Here is a 20,960-nt window from a genome sequence, read left to right on the forward strand (position 1 = left end):
TTCTCTCTGTACCCCCATCCGAGACTAAGCATATTAGATGTCAGTCGCGCCCAACCATAGCCTGGGAACTTATGTTTATTCTTGACTTTGAGCCTCTTGCTTAACAGACCAAGTGCTCCACTTTGTTCAGTGCACCATTCTGAATATTCATCAAACTATGGAGTGGAACACACTTTCATCAAGACGTTATGGAAACAAATTTAGTTTTGCACAAATCCAAGGGGTTAAAAAAAAAAAAAAAAGACAAAGGCGAGGCAGAGAGAGAAACAGGAAGAAAAGGAAAACACATCCTTTTAAATGGGGGGCGGGGGGGGAAATCCCTGAACAAATTAAAAGCAACTCTTCATTTTCTGACAAAGGAAGCACTACTGTAAAATTACATACTGAGCCCTTCCCCAGACCTACTTCAACAGAAGTGTAGGAAGTCTAGATAGATGAGTTACCCTCTGCCCCTTCCACCAGCCTCCACAACAAAACAGCAAAACCTCTGGAGTCTTGTCTTCAATGTCCCAAATTGGCAATGCTTTGACAACAAAGGGTAACAACAAAAACACCAGTATTACACCAGCTTTAGTAAGCATCTACAGTGTAGAAGCCAGCTTACTCAACAGCATCCAGGACTATTCAGCTTCAACCTGCAATATTTCACTTGTGAATTTGGACTTTTTTGCAGAATGCTCTCAAAAACTTATTACTGCCAGTGCTTTCTTGTTTATGAACCCTGTAAGAGTTGCTGAATGCTTCTCTTCTCACCAGTGAATCAGGCAAGGCCTTATTCATTAAAGAAGCTTCTCAACTCCATGGAATATAAGAAGTAAAAGCAAAGACATCTTGAAGGGGAAGGAAAAAATAAAGAAAGGGACATTTAGGCAGATCAAAAAATATCGCAATAACACAGAGCACGCCAGTTCTCTTACATGAAATAACTGTTGAAAGGACAGTGTTCAAACCACAAGTAATCAGAAAAGTTCCCCCCACAGCACAGTGAGAAATAGCAATACGATGATTCTGCCGTACCATACAACATACGGAGTACACCATGAAGCAGCTCTGGCTGGGATCCTGATGAGCAAATCCACACACAGCGATACACTTCAGCAGTCTGCAGTGAACCACTGCTGCTGCCATTCACCACTGAGTTAATTTGCTCACTTGGGCTGTTCTTGCAGCAGAAATCCATTTCTCTCAAAATTACTTATATAATCAGGATTAAAGTCTAAAGCATATGTTCAGCAAACTATTATTACTGCTGAGTTTCTGGTAACATCAGCTGAGTATCCATTTCTAAGAGTGCAATAACTTCAGTTCAAGCCTTGCTTGACTTTAAAGATGGGTTTCACACCTGCCCAGTGGGACTATACCTAGCAAACAACCCTACTAGTTACAAACAAATTTTTGCATCATTTTTCATCATTTTTACATGCATTTAATCATTTTTACATGCATTCATGGGTGACAAAATGTGGGGTCTGGCTTTAAAAGCCATGACACAGGGCAGTAAACTCCCCGTTTTCCTTGCTGTAAAGGACATACTATAAACAAACCACAGAGAAACTACACCTTTAGTTTCTGGAAATTCAGAACAAATCATATGCTGCCCTGTTCTACCGCTACATAAATTGCAGTGATGAGCAATTTTAAATCTGCTATGATACATGCCTCAGAACAGTGCCCCTGTACTGCCAAAAAAAAAAAAACCCAAAACAAATTAAAGCCCCAAAAACAAACAAGCAAAAAAACCCACACAAAACCCACCAAAACCAAACCAGCAATTACACAACTAAATTGCAGTTTTGTGTTAACACTTGGTACTGTAAAGTATTTCACTAGCAATCTTACCTATGTGCCACACTTCCCTCCTGGATTTCTTGCACAAATATTCCTAGTTCTCCCCTGTTTTCACTCTTGAGTCCCACAACACTGAAGCCCAGGCCACCACTTAAAGGTTTAGAAAGCTCAATGGTCTCCACAAGACGGCCCTGTTCAGTAGAACAAAAAAAAGACACAAATGTTTAAAATGTTGAAATGCACTAATAATGAATGTGGTAAGCAACTTGAAAATGAGTTTCTAATTTGACAACAACAACTGGACAAGGTTACACTAGCTAGAAACTGAAATATTTTTTCAGTTTCAATTTTTTACCATCATACAGAAAACTGACAATGATGAAAGATTTGAGACATTATGTCCCAGAAGAGGAAATCAGGAAACAACATACAGAATGTAAGTTTAGTGGCGACTGAACTACGATGTATGTGTCCATAAAATGTTAAGAGTACAAGCCAACTCTCAAGCAGAAGTAGGAAAAAAAAAGGACTAAATTCCAGAAAGAGGAAAGAAGTAGGACTGTACAAAAGCCCCTCCAGGACAGCAGATTTCCCCTATTTAGTTCTATTACAGATTAATTAGAAAAATGCTTTAATATACGTCTAGCCATTCTCAGCTCCAGCTACTGAAGGAACTCATGCATCACTTCTGCCTACCACAGAAAGCACCAAGATTACAGAACAACGCATAGCAAAGCCGAAAAGGTATTTTCCATCCTATTTCCAAGCAAGTTACAGAACTAGATTTCATTAGTTATGCATACAGGAGCCTGCTATGACAAAGCACTTCCCTCACACACAGAACTGCAGTCCTACAATAAGTACAGAAAGATAATGGCATGCTGATCTGTAAGAGGCATACTAGCCAGCTAAGGCAAATAACTCAGCTGTGACAACATGAAGGCTCCTTCTCCAACTGTTTCCTCACTGGCCAACTGTCCTTAAATTAAAAGGTTACTTTTGTTTTCTAGCAAGTGAGCTCTGTTTTGGTTAATAACTCAATTGCTTTTAAATAAGCATGTACGTATTTTAATCTTACAAATAATCAGTGATCCACATTTTGTGGTTACCAGACAACATGCTTACCTGAGACATATTTCTGATCAGCTGCTCAAAGTCATCACTAGAGGACTTCCCGTTGATCTGAGGTGTAATGGATCTTAGTGATGCTTCTAACTCTTTAGTTGTGCTGCCATTCTGCTGAGCCAACGAATATGTCTCATTACGGGGCAAGGACCCCACGTTCACACCATGAAGCTGGGGGAATTCACTGCTGGAATGTATTGAAGGTGTAATATTTATCTGTAAAAGATTGATGGCAACATAGATTTACAGACATAGCAGACACCTCCTCCTTATCAAAGAGCATTATGGTAGGCCAATTGGTCATTAAAAATATTTGAAATCCCATTTTCCAATTATAACAAGTCATTTAAAAAAAAGAGTATTCTTTTAATATTTATAATTTATGTAAAGCTGTGAATTATAAGCATAAAACATGTAAGAAATTGATGAAAATAATCTAAAATTATTGTCAACACTCTGCCTAAAATTCTTTTGTTCGTATCAGCGCAGCAGCTTGAAGTGCTCCACAAAATAATAGAAGTAAACGAGTATGAACAAACTTCTTCTACAATACCAGTATTTTTAAAAACAAATTTATCAACTACTTTACAAGTGTCCAGTTTCAGCTAGGTTGGAGTTAATCTTCTTTCTAAGATCTGGCATAATGCTGTTTCAGATTTAGTATGAGAATAATGTTGATGACACTAGCAGTTGTTGCTAAGTAGTATGTCTTCACTAAGTCAAGTTGTCATGGGTTCAGCTAGGATAGGATTAATTTTCACCAGAAGTTGGGATGGGACACAGCCAGGACAGGTAACCCAAGCTAATTAAAGGGGGTATTCCATACCATATGATGTCATGCTTAGTATAAAAGGGAGCCACAGGGGGAGGGGCTGGCTCTAGCACATGCCGCTCAACGAGGGTCCAGTTGAGTGACATCCCTGAGCTATATGGTCTGAGCTGTGCAGTTTAGTGAGAAACAGTATCACCAGTCTTGTATGTTCTAAGTGTTGCTATTTCACCCTCCCTGTGCTGTCCCAGAAATCTGTCCTTATCCCAACACATGAGGTTTGCCTTTGTGTCCCCATTCTCTTCCTCATTCCACCATGGAGGAGGCTAGAGGGGGTGTGTAGCTGAGTGAGTTGTTGCATGGTGCTCAGCTACAGGCTTGGGCTAAACCACACAGGTGCACAAGAAACTGGGTGAGCACAGCCAGGACATCTGACCCAGACTGGCCAAAAGGACATTCGCTGCCATATAACATCACATGCTGGATATACCTGGGAAAGGTAGCTAGGAGGTGGGATCACTGCTCGATAAGCTAGGCATCAGTGTGGGGGGGATTTTTTGCAGGTGGTGAGCAACTGCATTTGTCTATCATTTAAAAAAAATATTATGACTGTTGTTATTGTTATCTTCCTTTCTTATCCTATTAATTTATCTCAACCCATAAGGTTTTTTTTTTCCATTCTTTTCACCAACCCACTGTGGAGGGAAGGGTGAGTGAGAAGCTGCGTAGTGCTTACCTATAGGCTGGGGTTAAATCACAACAAAAAGAAAAATAAATATATAAAGAAAAGTATGTGCCTTTGGATTAAAAAAGAAAGAAACCTCACCAGCTACACAGGGAACAAATTTCACTGGTCTGGGTTTCTGCATCACTAAGCATTATGGCTGCCAATGTGACTCTCTACATGAGGTAGAATTAAATAGAAAATTACTGAACAAGTCCACAATGACCAGGCTGATCTGGTCATACCTTTATAGAGTCAGCCTTGACAACACACGCCTCAGAGCAGAAAAGAACATGAGAGAATTCTTGTCTGTGTCCAGCCATAATAAATTACTTACTTTGAAGCACCTCTCAGACAACCAATCTAATGAATAGCTGGTGAGGGGAGAGTAGAGGCAGCACATTATATACATGCATACAGCTCAGGCGAAACAGGAACCCTCATCTGGCTGCTGTCTCACTTGACAGGCACTGTCTTAACTCCACGTTGATCTGCTTCATACTTGGCTAGCACACATACTGCAGCCTCAAATAATTTCCATAGTTTTACAGTGCAACTTCTCTAGCATTATGCAACACAATACAAAAGACTGGGATCCCCCTTCTTATTTTTTAAACTGCAAATATCAACAAAAAATTTCAAAACTGGAACTGTATTCTAAGCATCTACTGCATCAGCCTCAACTGTTTAAGCATGTTACTTCTATTCCTGCTCATCTGGGTGCTTTAGGAAAGTGTAATAGGACAAAGCCAACTTGTTGACATCTGATGTGCCTGGGAAGGACCTCAGGTTACAGAAAAAACACTCAAGGAAGCACTGGAAAGACAAGTCCTCCACAGCACTTTGCCTGCTCTGCCATAAAAGACCGCAAAGTAAAAACTAGGGTGTTTGGAACTCTGGGATTTCCATCATATGATGATTATGTTCTGTTGTCAGTGTTTGTGAGGAATCACTTGGGTTGTGTTTCAAACAAATCATAATGCCTAAAACGTGCACACACGCACTTTCTTTAATCACACACAGTCATTTCAGCAAGCCTGTAAGGTACAGGTAGATAAGCCTTGTTTCACAGTCCATTACATGTAACAACACCCAGAGACATAATCAAATTCTGCCCTTCTGTGAATGCAAGACTTACCCTTACATTATATGCACGGGTTTGAAGCTAATGAATTCTATGCCATACTGCTTTTCTGATCTGCATGAGTCCATACAACAGGTTAATTCACCTCCACCTTCCCAATGTCATACATTTCAACATATTAAAATGTATCACTCAATTTGGTCAATTAATTTGCTTCATTTCTTGTTCTCCTCTGCCATCAAATCTTTTTACACATCCTGGTGTCATGCTCCTTCCTGTAAAAATCTGTCATGGGTCAAGTTATTATTTATAAGTCTTGTCCTGCTTTGATTTGAAAATATTTTTACATTTCCACAGCAAGTTAAAGCAGCCTAAGAGTATGTAATATGGAAACACACACTGTTTCTCACGTGTACTCACAGGCCATATTATATGGGTTTGATATCACAAATGTAAGTCATAGATATATGTTCATTTTCTAAATTATAGTGGTCAATTTGAAAAAAAGCACTGAACTGCCCTTCCTGAAGTCTGCCCTTCTCCAAGCTTGCCTGGTGAAAGGAGTCACTACAGAACTCATCACGCACTCAGGGAAAGCCAGCAAGGTCAGACTAAACACAACAGGGTAGTATGTGCAAAACCTACAGATTTTGCCCAATGGAGATTAGTGAGAGCTCATATAACCTCTTTGGTGCAGCCTTTGGAGTGGCAACCTCAAGCTACATAGGCAAAGCTTAGCAGATCAGAGTGGTAATGACTGTGGTCAACACAGTTAAACCCAGAGGAAAAAAAAAAACATTAAATGCTTTCACTTTTTTTGGCACCATTCTAAGAATGGCATTACTCTGTCTTGGGGCCCTTTTAATGCAGCAGAACCTCCCTGAGGTTTCATCCTTCAGGATGGCAGAAGGGGAAAGGTCACTGGTATTACTGATAGCCCTATAAAACCCAACTGTGCATGAATTCCCTGCTTTGAATGGAGTGTGCAGTCATCCTCAGAGACAAAAGAGGAAAAGAAAGAAAACCCTACAATAATGCTAAAACCAAAATTTGATACTACATACAGAAAGCTAGCACCCTTACAGATTTACAAAGTATAAATCATGCAGGTAAAAAAATGCAGACATGGAATTCTAAGGCACAGAATCTGACTGTAGCTGAGTAATGGCTGCAGTGCCCATCCCACTGTCTACTTCTCTTTCACCTTTCTTCATGAATTCCACTTTAAGCTTTTCCCATGTTACCACACTATGTGCAGACTGCTAACAGAGAGAGATCCAGTCTGTGAAGCCTCTCTCTCCATAGAAAGTCAATGTCTTTCCTGTAACTAGAGGACTCCTTTACACAGAAATGCATTGGGAGCAAGTTCCAACACTGGAAAAAGTATGCAATTCGCAACCAATTAGAACATGCAAGCAACAGTATTCTGAGGATAGGACAATTTTAGAACAGCATGAATGATACAAATGGTGTTTACGTCATGCTATTGTTTTTCTCTAATATACAGTAAAACACTTTCCTGTTTGCACAAACAGCAAAGGAAAAATGGAACAACACATCAAAAATCAAAGGTTAATGAGTATGACACATTGTCCTTACCATGAATTGCATAATATGATTCCCTGAATCCAAAATCCTTCTTGTATCACTCAAAATCACATGCAGCACAACCACTGTTATTTAGAACTCTGTGCACACCCTGTCCTATGTTCTCTATATGTTCTGTTACTACTGCCTAACAGCATATTGCTTTAGGCAGATCATTTCCCTGTTTGTGATGCTCAAACAACAGGCCATCCACGACAGGCACTCTAACTTCCATCTGAACATGTGCCCAGTATCACCATTTTCTTCTCCAGGTAGGTTTGAAGGCATTCTTCAATTAAGACATGACAGTATCCCTAGGGATTTAAGCTTTTCTCTCCCATAGGAAGCTGGCAGATCCCCATGCTAAAACATAAGTAGCACCAGGCCAATACGTATTTTATTTTTACATTGTTTTCGTACTCCAAATCCTGTTCAGACTGGGAATATAGGACACGCCTTCTCAGTCTGACATTTCATCCCTTCTGTATACTCACATGAGCTGGGACATCACTGCAAACATAAAAGAAACAACTGTTCTGAAATTCTTTCTGTCTTCCAAACCAGAAGATGGAAGTTCATGCTTTTCTAAGACATTTTCCGTAACTATTAACTCCATTATTCTGAAGACTCTGGGTGGTTTTTATTTGCATGACGATTGAAATACACTTTTATTATCCTCCTTTTCTGTTGTATTAAATGCTCTTTACCTCAGTCCATAAGTTTTACCTTTTTTTTTTGACTGCTCTCTCACAAACCCCACAAGTGGGGGAGCCTGAGTGAACAGCTGTGTAGTTTTTTTAGCTGTCTGCAAAGTTAAAACCACAATAATGCTTTTGTTAAAGTTTGGGGTTTTTTTTTTTAACAAAAAAGGAGAATGGCAAGACATGTCTGCAGTGTACCCACATTTGAAGCAATGTAATCAGCATTGCTAGGTATCAACTTAAGAACAAGTTCTCAGTGTTTCTGCTCTCCAGCCACTGAGCCCCATCCTTGGAGACCCCAAGTTGCTCAGGGCAGTACTTCAGCAGATTGCAAGTGCCCTGAGTAGCAAAAAAGGTGGCTGCAACAGTGAAGGACCAGGCTGCCAGGCCTCCTGCCCCAAAGCCAGACACCCCCGACTGCCAGGGAACTGGCACTGCTGCAGCACTACCCTGCTCACCGCTCCTTCAGGTCTCCACCCTCAGGGCAGGAGAAGCACATCCCAAAATAGCATTTCTTATAAGGATTTCATTTCAAAACAGAGCAAACGGTGTCATTGCAGAAAGGAGTTCACGATAGGAACTAGAAGTCTCCTCTAGCTGCACCAACCAGAGGTGGGTAACTGTTCCAAGGCAAGATGAAAAGACACAGTATCTGCACTTCCCTAAACCCACTCTAGCGCGGGCACCCTGGCACCCTATGCAACGCCCCACGCTGCAAGGGGGGCTCTTCACCACTGCTACAACGCTATGGCAGCACCGACTAGCAAAAAAAATCTGAGGAATGCACCCCAGGCAAAGGAGAAGAATTTTGTTCTGGCAGAGCCCTTAATGCCGTGGAAGCGTGAGTAAGAGAGAAGGAGGAGGTAGACAAAGGAGAGACAAAAAGGAAAGGAAGAGAAGTGGAGAAGACTAACACCACAGTCTATTATTTAAATTATTTTATAAGGAAAAAAGTTATTGAAAAGTTCAAAACATCACAACGTCTGTTTTTCTTTTCTGTCACTGCCTTACCTTCAAACAATGAGACTGCTCTTCAGCATGAGAAAACAAACATCCACTGAAGAACAAGGATACAAGCAAGCAGACCACCCCCCCCCTACCCCCAGAAAAAAAACTATATGAAAAAAAACCAACTCAAACGTTCCTTTAGTTCTCCCCAACTTGAATACTGAAGTCAGGATAGTAATTCTCAAAAAACATCCCTTTGCTGTCTGTAGAGTTTTCCCACTCCAGTTCTTAACTTCACAAGGACAATTTGCAATGCCAACAAAACCCTGCTTATCCTTTTAAGAAAAATCCCAAACTTTAGAGCACCAACTAATGGGCAGCAAAGCATCAGATTTGCTGACTTGAGCTCCATGCCTCACCAACATCCAGAGGAAGCAACATACCACCAGGTTCACCCCACTGCATGTAACACAAGTGTAAACTCAGGCAGCTCTTGTGAAGTACACACCAGAAATGAAGGGGATCAATTTCCAATTAACACATAGAAGCTTTAAGTAAATGTGACAGCAAATCTAAAACACCTCCATGCATGCAGAAACATGCACTTTTTTCACTTCTACTGCTTAAAAGAAAATTTATCTCTAGGGAAAAAGAAAGAAAGAAAAGGAAGTCTACTGATTCAATGAAATGTAATAATGCTGAATAGATTAATGTAGATGTATCTTGAGAAAATATAACTGTGTATTTTAAGAATAGATTTGGTTTGGATTTTAGTAGACTATGGCTGTAACTGTGTGGGCTGTTTTATGAAAACGGCTACAAAACTCAGCCATAACACTGCATAACACTGAAGTTAAAGAAAGTGAAGATAGAGGAGTCATAAATAATGAGACCAACGACCAATGTTTTCAGCTAAAAGGGGTTACCAAGGCTCAATAGTCAACAAGGCTACTGAGTTTTCAGAGAATCACAGAATCACAAGGTTGGAAAAGATCTTTGAAGATCATCAAGTCCAACCATTCCCATCCTAAGCTAAACCATATCCCTGAGTACCTCATCTACCCTTTTTTTGAACACATCCAGGGAAGGTGACTCAACCACCACCCTGGGCAGCCTGTTCCAGGCCCCAACAACTCTTTCAGTAAAAATTTTTTTTCCTAACATCTAACCTAAACCTGCCCTGGCACAGCTTCATGCCATTTCCCCTTGTCCTATCTCATCACCTGGCTGAAAAGACCATCGCCCACCTCTCCACAACCTCCCTTCAGGTCGTTGTAGGTGGTGACAAGGTCTCCCCTCAGCCTCCTTGTCTCCAGGCTAAACATCCCCAGCTCCCTCAGCCATTCCTCATAGGATTTGCCCTCCAGCCCCTTCACCAGCCTGGTTGCCCTTCTCTGCACTTGCTCAAGGACTTCAATGTCCTTCTTATGGTGGGGAGCCCAGAACTGCACACAGCACTCGAGTTGTGGCCTCACCAATGCTGAGTACAGGGGCACAATTACCTCCCTAGACCTACTGGCCACACTGTTTTTGATGCAAGCCAAGACGCCATAGGCCTTCTTGCCCACCTGGGCACACTGCTGGCTCATATTCAGCCTGCAGTCAACCAACACCCCCAGGTCCTTCTCTGCCTGGCAGCTCTCCAGCCAACCTCCCCCAAGCCTGTAGTGCTGCATGGGGTTGTTATGTCCCATGTCCAGCACTCTACACTTGGCCATGTCAACTTCATCCCGCTGGTCTCAGCCCATCGGTCCAGTCTGTTCAGATCCCTCTGAAGAGCCTCCCTACCCTCAGGCAGATCAACACTTCCTCCCAGCTTGATTCAAGCTTACCAAGGCATCACTACTATTAATTTTATTATTAATAATAATTTTATTATTATTAATTATTAGTAGTAAGTGGTAGCAACTCTCACTGGAATGCAAGTCTGCTAAAACTGCGTGTTTGCCTCCTAGTTTTTGCTAGGAGAACATGACAGATGTTTACAAGATCTGCCAGCTCATTTTCCAGACTCGCTACACAAGCAGAAGATCGGGCTCTCACTATTACCTCTGTGCCTTCCAGACACGGTGCCTCAAGACAGGAATACGTCCCACCCTCAAATTTATTGATGCCATTACAGGCCCACAACAAGGTCTCACTTAGTGACCTAGCTGGGATGTCTGCAAGGAATCAGTTTGTCCTAGAAAGTAAAATGCTATTACTGCTTCTCTGCTCACATTCTCTCTTTCAACCTATATCCTAGAAGATGGCCTTCTCCAGAGGATTTTGCAATAGCCTTGTAGCTCTTTAAAAACTCATAAACTAATTAAAAACATATGAGCAGTTTAACAGACTGTCACTTACATTTAACCTTGAGCAGAAACAGACCACCATTCAATTTTCAGTGCAGCCCATCGTAAAGCATTAAAAAGACCCACTCATCTTACTCTCAAGTGGGTAATGACCGCAACACCTAGCCACTGCACAGCTCAGTACCACTTGTCATCCTGTCTGAAACACAGCACTGCCTGCAAGCACTTGGGAACAGACTTGTCTCCTTCCTCTGTCTGGCACAGCTTGGTGGAAAAGCCTGGTCACTATTCACCCGCTTGTAGTTTTCACCAACCTGTAGTTTAAGAGTTTGAAGAGCACAATGCCTTCCCACACATAAAAAGAAAACTAAAAGGTGTCCTTGAACAAAACTGAGCCTTTGAAAATAGCAAGAAATGTAATTTTATAACATGACTGCCTTTTTAATAATTTTATTGTTTGTGTGTTTCAATATGCTTTATAAGTATTTAAAGCAAAAAAGAAACAGACAATCTCATGTCGCATTGTAGGGCAGATATGATTCTATGGAGAAGATACAGTGAAAAACTAACCCAAATCTAAGAAAACCTGGAAACAGATATTCACACGTTCATGTGTTCATACAAGCACATATGAAGAAGGAAATTCACATCCACGTAGATCCCCTGTCAACTAGACTGGGTATGTACCATGCAACAAGCATAGGCCTCTGAAGTTCCTGCACAGATAAACCTGAAGGGTTAGGACAGAAGGTAAAATTCCTACTTGCTTTTTAAAACATACACATCTGAAACTACCCATATGTAGTATCAGCTTTTTCATTTTACCTCCTTACGTGGCTGTATTTAAAAAGGGAAGAATCCTCTAACTTCACATCTGATGTCTGGATGTGGAAATTCAATTTGCCTTTTCACCACATTCCCATTAATTTAATGCTTCAGGCACACTTTCATTTCTCACTACATGATGCCAGAGTCATCACCACATAATCCACCTGATTTCTGGATGTCGCTGTTAATTTCTCCTTTTCAAATAGCAGAGCAAACACATCTCCACAAGAGCTTTTTTTTCATACATTTTTTTTAAATCCTTCCAGTGTCATCAAGCCTCTACATAAGAAACATGCACAATTTCAAAAATGCGGCCAGGTATAGCACTGTGGACACTATTCTAACTTTTTTATTGTCTGTGTAACATGAAGATGAGGCAATAAAGGGCAAAATCACGCTCTTCTGACACACAGTTACAGCAGCAGCAAGACCACAAGGACAACTCAGCAGCCACAGTCTGGTCAGAGGCCAGATGCAGGAGCAAGGCCCACTGACCATTGTAAGGTCAGTGTTCAGAGGCTGCATCCTCCCACTTGAGCACTTCCGCATGCCAGCCACAGAGACACACATCTTGTGGTGTGATTTGCAAAGCCAGATACAGTTTCTGAACTACTTTTTATATTCTCTGAGATCTTATTCTACTCATAAGGAAATTAAATTATAATAATAAATGATCGAGTCAATATAGCTGAGTTACTGCCCCTTTTCTCATCCTTGTGGACGATACGCAGAAAAGTAATACTTCTACTGAAAACCCTCAGGAAGGAAAAAGGAGGCAGGAGCTCTTGCTTCTCTTTGATCTTTTATTCCGGTACACAAAAAAAGAAAAGAAAAAAAAAAAAAAAAGACATCTTCACTTCCTTACAAAGTCAGCATTCCACAGCTTCCCTTATATATTCTCATTTGGCAGGGTAAGACACAGAGAGCAGTAAAAAAGCTCCTCTGAAAAAAATGCTAAGATCTCCTACAAAACAATTCCCTTTTGAAGGACAGAGAAAGAAAGCTTTATGTGAACTTCCCACCCAATATCACCATATCCCTACCATATATATCTTAAGTAACAAGCTTATATGTAAAAAGCCACAAACAGCAACACATCTCTACAAAGCCTAGACAATTCAATGGGTATCTACCCGCCCCTCCACTTCCCTGAAGCTCTGGATCAGATGTTTAATTCAGGCTATTTGATTTAACTATTCAACATGAAGAGACACACACGTTTTTGCACCTTCTTAGCAAGTTCTCTCTTGTGCCTGGGAGGCTACTTTTCCTACCTGATCTCTCAGCTGTTGAACAGAAGTCTGGAGGTTGAGAATTTGGTTAAAGAGAGGACTCTGCAGCACTGACTTTAATAAGCTCAGTTTCTCTTCATGTGCAATGTCACCTCGATCCCGAAGTTTTGCCTGTAAGCGTTCCATGGCCTGGAGGGCCCGATGTGTATCTGCAATGACAAACATCCCAAGTCAGCAGTTCAGAAACAGACACATACAAGCAAGCAACAGGCTTAAAGGTATTCCTCTGTACTGCTCAAACTACAGAGGACTTGAATGGTTCAGTTCTGAACAGAAAACCTAACTCAAACATGTACAGTGAATCAGCCTGAGCACAAAACAGAAGCCAGCAAAAATTGTACTTTTGTCAGTCAAGAACTGGGTCACAGAACTGAAAGAGCTTTTATTAAAATTCTGTTACAGTTAAAGGAACTGTGGATACAAAGTAGTATCAAGTAGGACACAAGTAATGACAAAACCAGTCATAACAGAAATAATTTGTCTTTTTAATACAGACTTTTTGAATTCTGGTAAAGATTAAAACAATTAAATCAAGACAACAAACTAAAAATTAAATACACAAAACAAATGATTGTATACCTTTTGTTTTCAAATACAAAATACAAAAAAATCCCCACAAGTACATCATGTATTTCTAAACACAGTAGGTATTTTTTACAAAAACTCTCCCAGCAATATATCATATATCAGTGTCCTAAAATTTATCATGCACACTTGATTTGGCCATAAAGATACTGTCATACAAATAAGATGATTACCAATTGTTTCCAACATGTCTTCTGCTTCTCAGCTTCTATTCCAGTATGAGTAGCAAATATAGTATTTCCCTGAAAAACAACATAAAAAGAAGACAGTCACATTTATAGAACCACCAAGCTATGAAGGAGGAGAAAAAAAATCCTGACTTTGGGAAAACAAGAAACAGCCCTACAAAGTAACAGTACACAAAAAATGTATCTCCTTGGATAATTAAAGGAACCATATTCTGAGTGGAGTCACTTTGGAGCTTAAAACCTGCCTGAAAATTGGTTTTAGAAATAGACTTTCTAGTATTTTTGTATTTCCATATCAAAGCTGCTGTCTGCATACTGTTGCACAAGTTCTCCCCTGCTTTAATCAGCAGTTATGATTCACATCTGTCACTGATACTTTACAGGGTTTCACCGCTTTCCTTTTCAGTGATTCATAAAAAAAAAAACCACATTCCCTGTGGGTTCAGTTTTTAAGCTCTGTGCAGGTACATGAGATACAGCACATATTTTCAAGTTGCCTTTAAAGACAAAAGTCACCGAAGCCACAGTCCTCACGCTGTACTGACTTGCAGGAGTCTCACACTACAGCCTCTATTGTTCAGCCCTGTTGGAATCAAGACTTGGATGTGGATGGTGGCTGGGCTTTTGCCAGTGTGGGTTTCTAGGCAGAATATTCCAAACTGGAAAAAAAATTTAGATGACTTTATTTATTCTTTTTTGTTGCTTTTTGGGGAGTGAGTTTTGGTTTTGGGTTGTTGGTTTTTTTTTTTTTTTCAACAATGTGTCTGGAATTGCTCAGAAACTTGTAGTGACAGAGTAAGTTTGATGGAGACGTACAGCTGGAAAGTCAAGAGTCCAAATACCACCGCAGGCATATCAACTGACTTGTGCATTTTATTCTTATCTTTCACAATGGTGTCTTTGTTTTCTTGATAATCAGAATCATTTCAGTACAGGCTGGGGGATGACCTGCTGGAGAAGAGCTCAGTGGAGAAGGACATGGGGGTCCTGGTGGATGACAGGTTGGCCATGAGCCAGCAGTGTGCCCTGGGGGCTAAGAGAGCCAATGGGATCCTGGGGTACATCAGGAGGAGTGTGGCCAGCAGGTCAAAGGAGGTGATCCTCCCCCTCTACTCTGCCCTGGTCAGGCCCCACCTGGAGTATTGTGTCCAGTTCTGGGCTCCCTGGTATAAAAAGGACAGGGATCTCCTGGAGAGAGTCCAGAGAAGGGCTACAAAGATGATTAAGGGCCTGGAGCATCTCCCCTATGAGGAGAGGCTGAATAAGCTGGGGCTGTTCAGCCTTGAGAAGACTAAGGGGGGATCTAATTAATGTCTATAAGTATCCTAAGCATGGAATGCAGGGGGAATTAGCCAGCCCCTTTTTAGTGGTCTGTGGAGACAGGACGAGGGGCAATAGCTGCAAGTTGGAGCAAAGGAAGTTCCGCACCAACATGTGAAAGAACTTTTTCACAGTGAGGGTGACAGAGCCCTGGGACAGGCTGCCCAGGGAGGTGGTGGAGTCTCCATCCCTGGAGATATTCAAGACCCATCTGGACGCCTACCTGAGTGATATGTCCTAGGGAGCTGCTTTGGCAGGGGGGTTGGACCCGATGATCTCTCGAGGTCCCTTCCAACCCCTACAATTCTGTGATTCTGTGAGTCTGTTTTGCCCATGTCATTGCTAACAGAATGATCTCTCCCTATCCTTATTTTGACTCCTGGGATTCTAAACATATATTTTCTCCCCTGTCCAACTAAGAAGGGGAGTAAAAGACTGATTTTGGTGGGCGTCTGGCCTCCAGCCAGGGCTAAACCACCACAAGGACAATGTCCTGTTCAAGTCCTTTGAATATCAAAGTCACCTTATTCCATGATCCAAATTATGGATATCAATAACAGATAACACAGGCCTTCGTGAATTTGGGTTTTTTTATTCAGCAAGGAAAATCCCTGCACATGATTACCAGACCTGAAAAACAGAACAAGTATTTTGTGTTTTCACCATATCACCCTATAAATACAAGACCAAAAAAAGTCTATTTTACATAGGAAGGGATCGGTAGGATTTAAACATGGAAGAAAGCTGGCCTCCCCAAACCTTAACACTCATAGCTTTTCCTTCTAAATTAACAAGCTACAATAACTTCTTCTTCTATTCAGAGCCCCTATTTACAAATAGAGGCATTAATGTCATGCTCACAGGTGTTTTTTTCAGTGGCAATGTGAACCAAAGCAGTTCTTCTGGGTTTCACCATTCCAGTTCTTCCTCTACAGCTACTGTGCTCTGTTATGAATGCAACCAGAGAACTGCCTGAAAACTGTGGAGTACTTTTCAGTCATTTCAGTGCCACAATCCTGTTTATCTCTGTACTATATGCACAAGACCACTTCATTGTATGTTCAGGTCTCATCTTCTGGGGAAACTAAACAAGAAAAATACAGGATTACTGTTGTTCTGATATAGCTTCCTGAGAAGCTCAAAAAGAGATGCAGCTGTAAAAAGTCTGTATCTTGTGGAGTAGCTGGATATCGGTTTATATTATGTTTCAACTTGATCAAAATCTCATTCTTGGTATCCAGAGAAAGGCATGCTTTACAAGTAACAGAATGGACAATGTCACCGCTGTGTTTGTGCAACCTCAGGGGTACAAACTCTGATAATTTATAATGGAAACTTTCTAAAGGTGGACACAATTCTTAAAAGTACTCTACAGATGGAGATGATCCTATCAAATTTGCAATGAAAGGAAGTCCTTAGCTGTGCTAAGACACTAATGTCATTTTCTATTTAATTTACTTGCTTTAGAGGTCAGAATAGTGCTCCAGCACCACCTCAGCATCAGTAAATCCATTTTTAACTCTCAGCTAATTCTCCTTATTTTGTGTTTATGTTAGTGGGGAATCCCTCCTCAGCTGATCAGCTTAATGCTTTTGTCAACTGCGACACTAAGTGGAAGCAAGAGAGAAGCTGCTGTCCGGATGTTTTCCTTCAGGACATTTCCTGAGGCAGCGGCCATACGCAGAGGCACATCAGCCCTTCTTACACGTTGCAGTCCAAGATGACCCCCATTCGCTCTGCCCGAACTCTGAAATGGCGAAAGGCCACGTGACTGTGCTCCTGCTGTGCCACATCCATGCTAACAAGCAGGATCTGTCAGCACCAGCTTAGTGGCACATGAACATTGCCAGGGTACAGGGGAAGCAAGCACAGATCTCTCCAAAATGCACCACAGGCACATACCCAGAGCCACCACCACACACTACAGCTCCAACTCCTGGCCAGGAGTGCACACAAAAGGGTGTTTTAGTTCTGATTCTCTAGTTCTGCGTATTCCTGACAGTCCAAAGCCAAACCCAGCCTTCCAATACATGATACAAATACTGATCATGCCTCAAAGAGCTTACTAGCTTAACCCCAAAGTAGATTTAACTATTTTTGTATTTCAGTGCTAAAGTTCATTAATCTCTTTGCAGTAGTAAGAACACAGGCTGACTGAGACCTTTTTTATCTGTAACCTGAGGAAATACTGTGAAGTGAATAGCAACTTTAACTCACGTTCAAATGTTTAAAGGCACAGGTATCTGGGCCTTTTTTGGTTTGAGTTTTGCTGTTTGCTTTTTTTTAAAAGCACTTTCTTTTTTTTCCTCCTCTTGTTTTATAGCAGGAATTTAGAAAACACAAGGAATTTTAGACGGGTACATGGTTAAGAAACATGCTGTCTCCTATGATCTATACATAAAAGTTAAAGATGATCCCTTTCAATCTGGAATTTGATTCTTCCTACGCTACCAAACAAAAATGTGTTATATGTGTATATTTCTCCATTCTTTATGCTGTTCTTCTGAAAGTGCAGCTGCAAAAAAAAACCCAACAGCTGGCATGCTGCAGCTCTGGTTTCTTTATGCCCACTCCTAAAAGACTAAAACTCATATATATAATTTTTTTTTTAAAAAAGACGTCAAAATTTATGTTGATCACCCCATTTCCACTGCAACCACCCAAGCCACTAAGCTAAACAGCCACAAGTGTCAAGAAAAAGGAAAGATGACTCATTCCCAATAATTACTCTTTCACACCTAATCACGTAGTTCCTACAAGGAAACTTACTCTGTTTCATTGACAGATACTCCAGCTACTATTTCACGGACCCATTTCAAATAATACCCTGGAAACTAATGCTCAGAGCACTGGATTAGCAAACATGTGATGCCAAAGATAGACAACACAGTAACAGGCTTTGCCCCACAGCTCCTGCATTAGCTGAAGTGCTATGAGGATACAGAAGAAATGCCTATCTGAAAGAGTTATCTCCAGGCACAAACTAGGAGTTCCTTGAGATTAAATTTTGTTTCAATTAAACAGTGCATTAATCACAATATGCAATTTATAGCTGCTAAAATGATTCTGCTCTAAATTTCAACATCTAGGCCTGGATTTGGCTGGGCTAGAGATGCCCTTTTCTACTTGATTTTCATCCCATGTCTTTCCCCTTCCCTACTTTCTGGGTATTCCTCAAACAAGCGTGTTTTGTTAGTCTGGCGCGGGATCAAAAACCAAACCACACAGGAAGTGGAAGATACTAATTACAGCTAAACCTTCTGCTTAGCCTGCAATTTCCAGGAGCTACTCCATTCACCCCGTGACCGATCGCACGCTGGTTACCATCCCTGGGATCCCCAGGTCCCATGGGGGGGAGTTTTGTCAACATAAAGGTAGCTGAAACCACTCACAGTACATCTTGGGATTTTCTATGTATACTTCCACTGTCACAGAGGTGATTTTGCTGCTGCAGACAACATGTTCTAGGATGACGAGCAACATCACAAGGACTTGACAACGTCAGGCTGACTGGTATAGCCCTGACGACTGGTAGTGAAAGTGATACCCATACTTGAGCACACAGAGAAGGGGTGTGGAAGTAGATGCAGGACAGTGGTCACCAACAGGGAAAGGAGGACAAAAAGAAAAGCAGGATAAATGAAAAGAAGTGGAAAGGAAGAAAGAAGGGGAAAAAAGGCTAGCCTACCGTTTTACTGACAGGACATCAGCTTGCCAAATCAGCATCAACCACTTGGTTTGGTCAGTCAAGAGACCTTGGAGTGTACACTTCTGGATGACAAAAGGGAGAACTGATTCAAATTAAGCATTTAATATAAGCAAAATTAACATGCACTGTTCCACAAAGAACAAAGCAGATTTCCACTGACTACTTGGAATGTAACAGGCAAGCAGAAGCCAGAAATTTACATTTAAAAGTTATGCTAATGAAAAATTGTTCTGAAACATTCAAAGCAGAAATAAAAAGGCAGTTCAGAAACTCACAGCCTATATTAAGACTATAAGCAGTTTTGTTTGAAAAGTGACATTACTATCGTCTTGAAATTTAGCACAACACTGAATGCATCAAAAAAGATGTAAAAAGATGAGAGTAGTGTCTCTGTATGTTACAGAGTACTGTGACAGAACTGAACAGCATTATGTATTTTGAAACAACTATGAAAATAGAATGGTGAATATTCAGCTATTTTTAAGCTTCTACACATATCACACTAATGCATCAAGGAAACTTACACTGCTTATGGATGAACAAGCACTCTCTTTGGTTCTGTTTAATTAATAATATTCTGTAACACATTACAGAGCACGACATGCATGCAATGTCCAAGTTACCTGATATGAAAGTCATGATTTCAACCTGGAAATGGGCCTAAACTATACTTAATGCCTTCACCTACTGACAGCTCTGTATGATAAGGGGTATCCAAAGTAATTTGCAAAAAGTATTGCAAAAATGGCAACATAATAAGGAGACTTCTTCTGCCAGGGATTGACTGTTGTTTTGGGGTTTTGGGTTTTCGTTGGGGGAGGGGGGGGTTGTAGGTTTTTTGGTTTGGTTTGGGTTGGGTTTTTTTGTTAAGAAAACTGACAGATCATCTGTTTATTAAAAAAAATCTTTCAGTAAATATTTTAAATTGACATTAAGAGGCATCACTTTCTTGTAACTTTGAAATACAGGATTAGCTTCAGAAACTTAAAATCAACTTTTTAGTATATGCAGAATACAAGTGACACTACACATACTGAATTAATGCATGAAACCCACGCATAGTTAATATTGTCTCTTCATGTTTTCAGCATAGGCAATTGATTACCATATTCATTAAACTCAGTTAAATGGTGAAACATAGCTCCTACAGCAGTCGCACCTCTTAATGTATACTGGATTCTTCACAGAGGCAACAACAGCATACATAAATAAGAAGCCACACTGAACAGTTGCCAGTAAGCTTCAACCAGGAGTTGCCATTTTCCTTACAAACTGAAAACACAAACTTCTCATTATACATTGTGACAGTAACAGGTGAGCAATGCAAAAAAAATCATTACAGCACGTTACAGTCTTACTGACTACTGCATAGTGTGGCTCAGGGGCAAGGACAGGGTCTGGAAAGCCCACAAAATAAATACTCAAATACCGCATAGGATGATTATTCCATAAGCAGTGACCTGCATTCCAAAGCAATTTCTATGTGACAAGGCAGCACTGAAAACAAAATGTTCTATTTATATCTTGACTTGCTGGTAATGCCAATGCTGAAATGTAAGTGCCCTTACCACTGATGATATAGTATACTGCTAGCACAGCATTGCATTGACTTAAACTGCTTCAGCGGGATGCTCAAATAGAAAGCCAGTTAGAAAATCTACTGGATACGCTCCACAGAATTTTAAATTTTCTTACAAGAAACATGGAGATGATTTAAAAGGTCTTTATAATGGTTCTCAATACACTTATTAAAGTCTTATCTATTAAAACAAAACTATTTACAGCAATTAGCACAACTGAGAAGTTGTATGGCATTCCTCTCAGAATTCACAGACACAGAGCCAGATGGAATATAAAGGTCATCCATTAGTATGTAAGTAGTGCAGTTCTCTTTTTTCCCTAGTGCTGATACTGATCTAACTTTCCTAGTGCACTTTGTGTGAAGAGAGGGCAGAATGTATCCAGTTCCTGATGAAAAAGCTTTTTGAAAGGACAACGGAAGCCATTAGAAATACCCA

General features: G+C 40.7%; 1 protein-coding gene across 1 annotated transcript in view; it reads right to left on the bottom strand.

Moving 5' to 3' along the window:
- The window catches only part of MPDZ (multiple PDZ domain crumbs cell polarity complex component), a 113,836-nt gene extending 94,893 nt beyond the window's left edge, over window positions 1-18,943 (bottom strand). Inside the window, exons 1-5 of the mRNA XM_084278647.1 lie at window positions 18,922-18,943; window positions 13,899-13,967; window positions 13,123-13,289; window positions 2,914-3,129; window positions 1,840-1,979 (exon numbers count right to left, since the gene is read on the bottom strand). Coding sequence (XP_084134773.1) covers window positions 1,840-1,979; window positions 2,914-3,129; window positions 13,123-13,289; window positions 13,899-13,914 — 539 coding nt within the window. The 5' untranslated portion in view covers window positions 13,915-13,967; window positions 18,922-18,943. The remainder of the gene's footprint in view (window positions 1-1,839; window positions 1,980-2,913; window positions 3,130-13,122; window positions 13,290-13,898; window positions 13,968-18,921) is intronic.
- Window positions 18,944-20,960: the final 2,017 nt, after the last annotated feature.

This window comes from Gallinula chloropus (genome assembly GCF_964237585.1).
Source record: "Gallinula chloropus genome assembly, chromosome: Z".
Classification (NCBI taxonomy): domain Eukaryota; kingdom Metazoa; phylum Chordata; class Aves; order Gruiformes; family Rallidae; genus Gallinula; species Gallinula chloropus.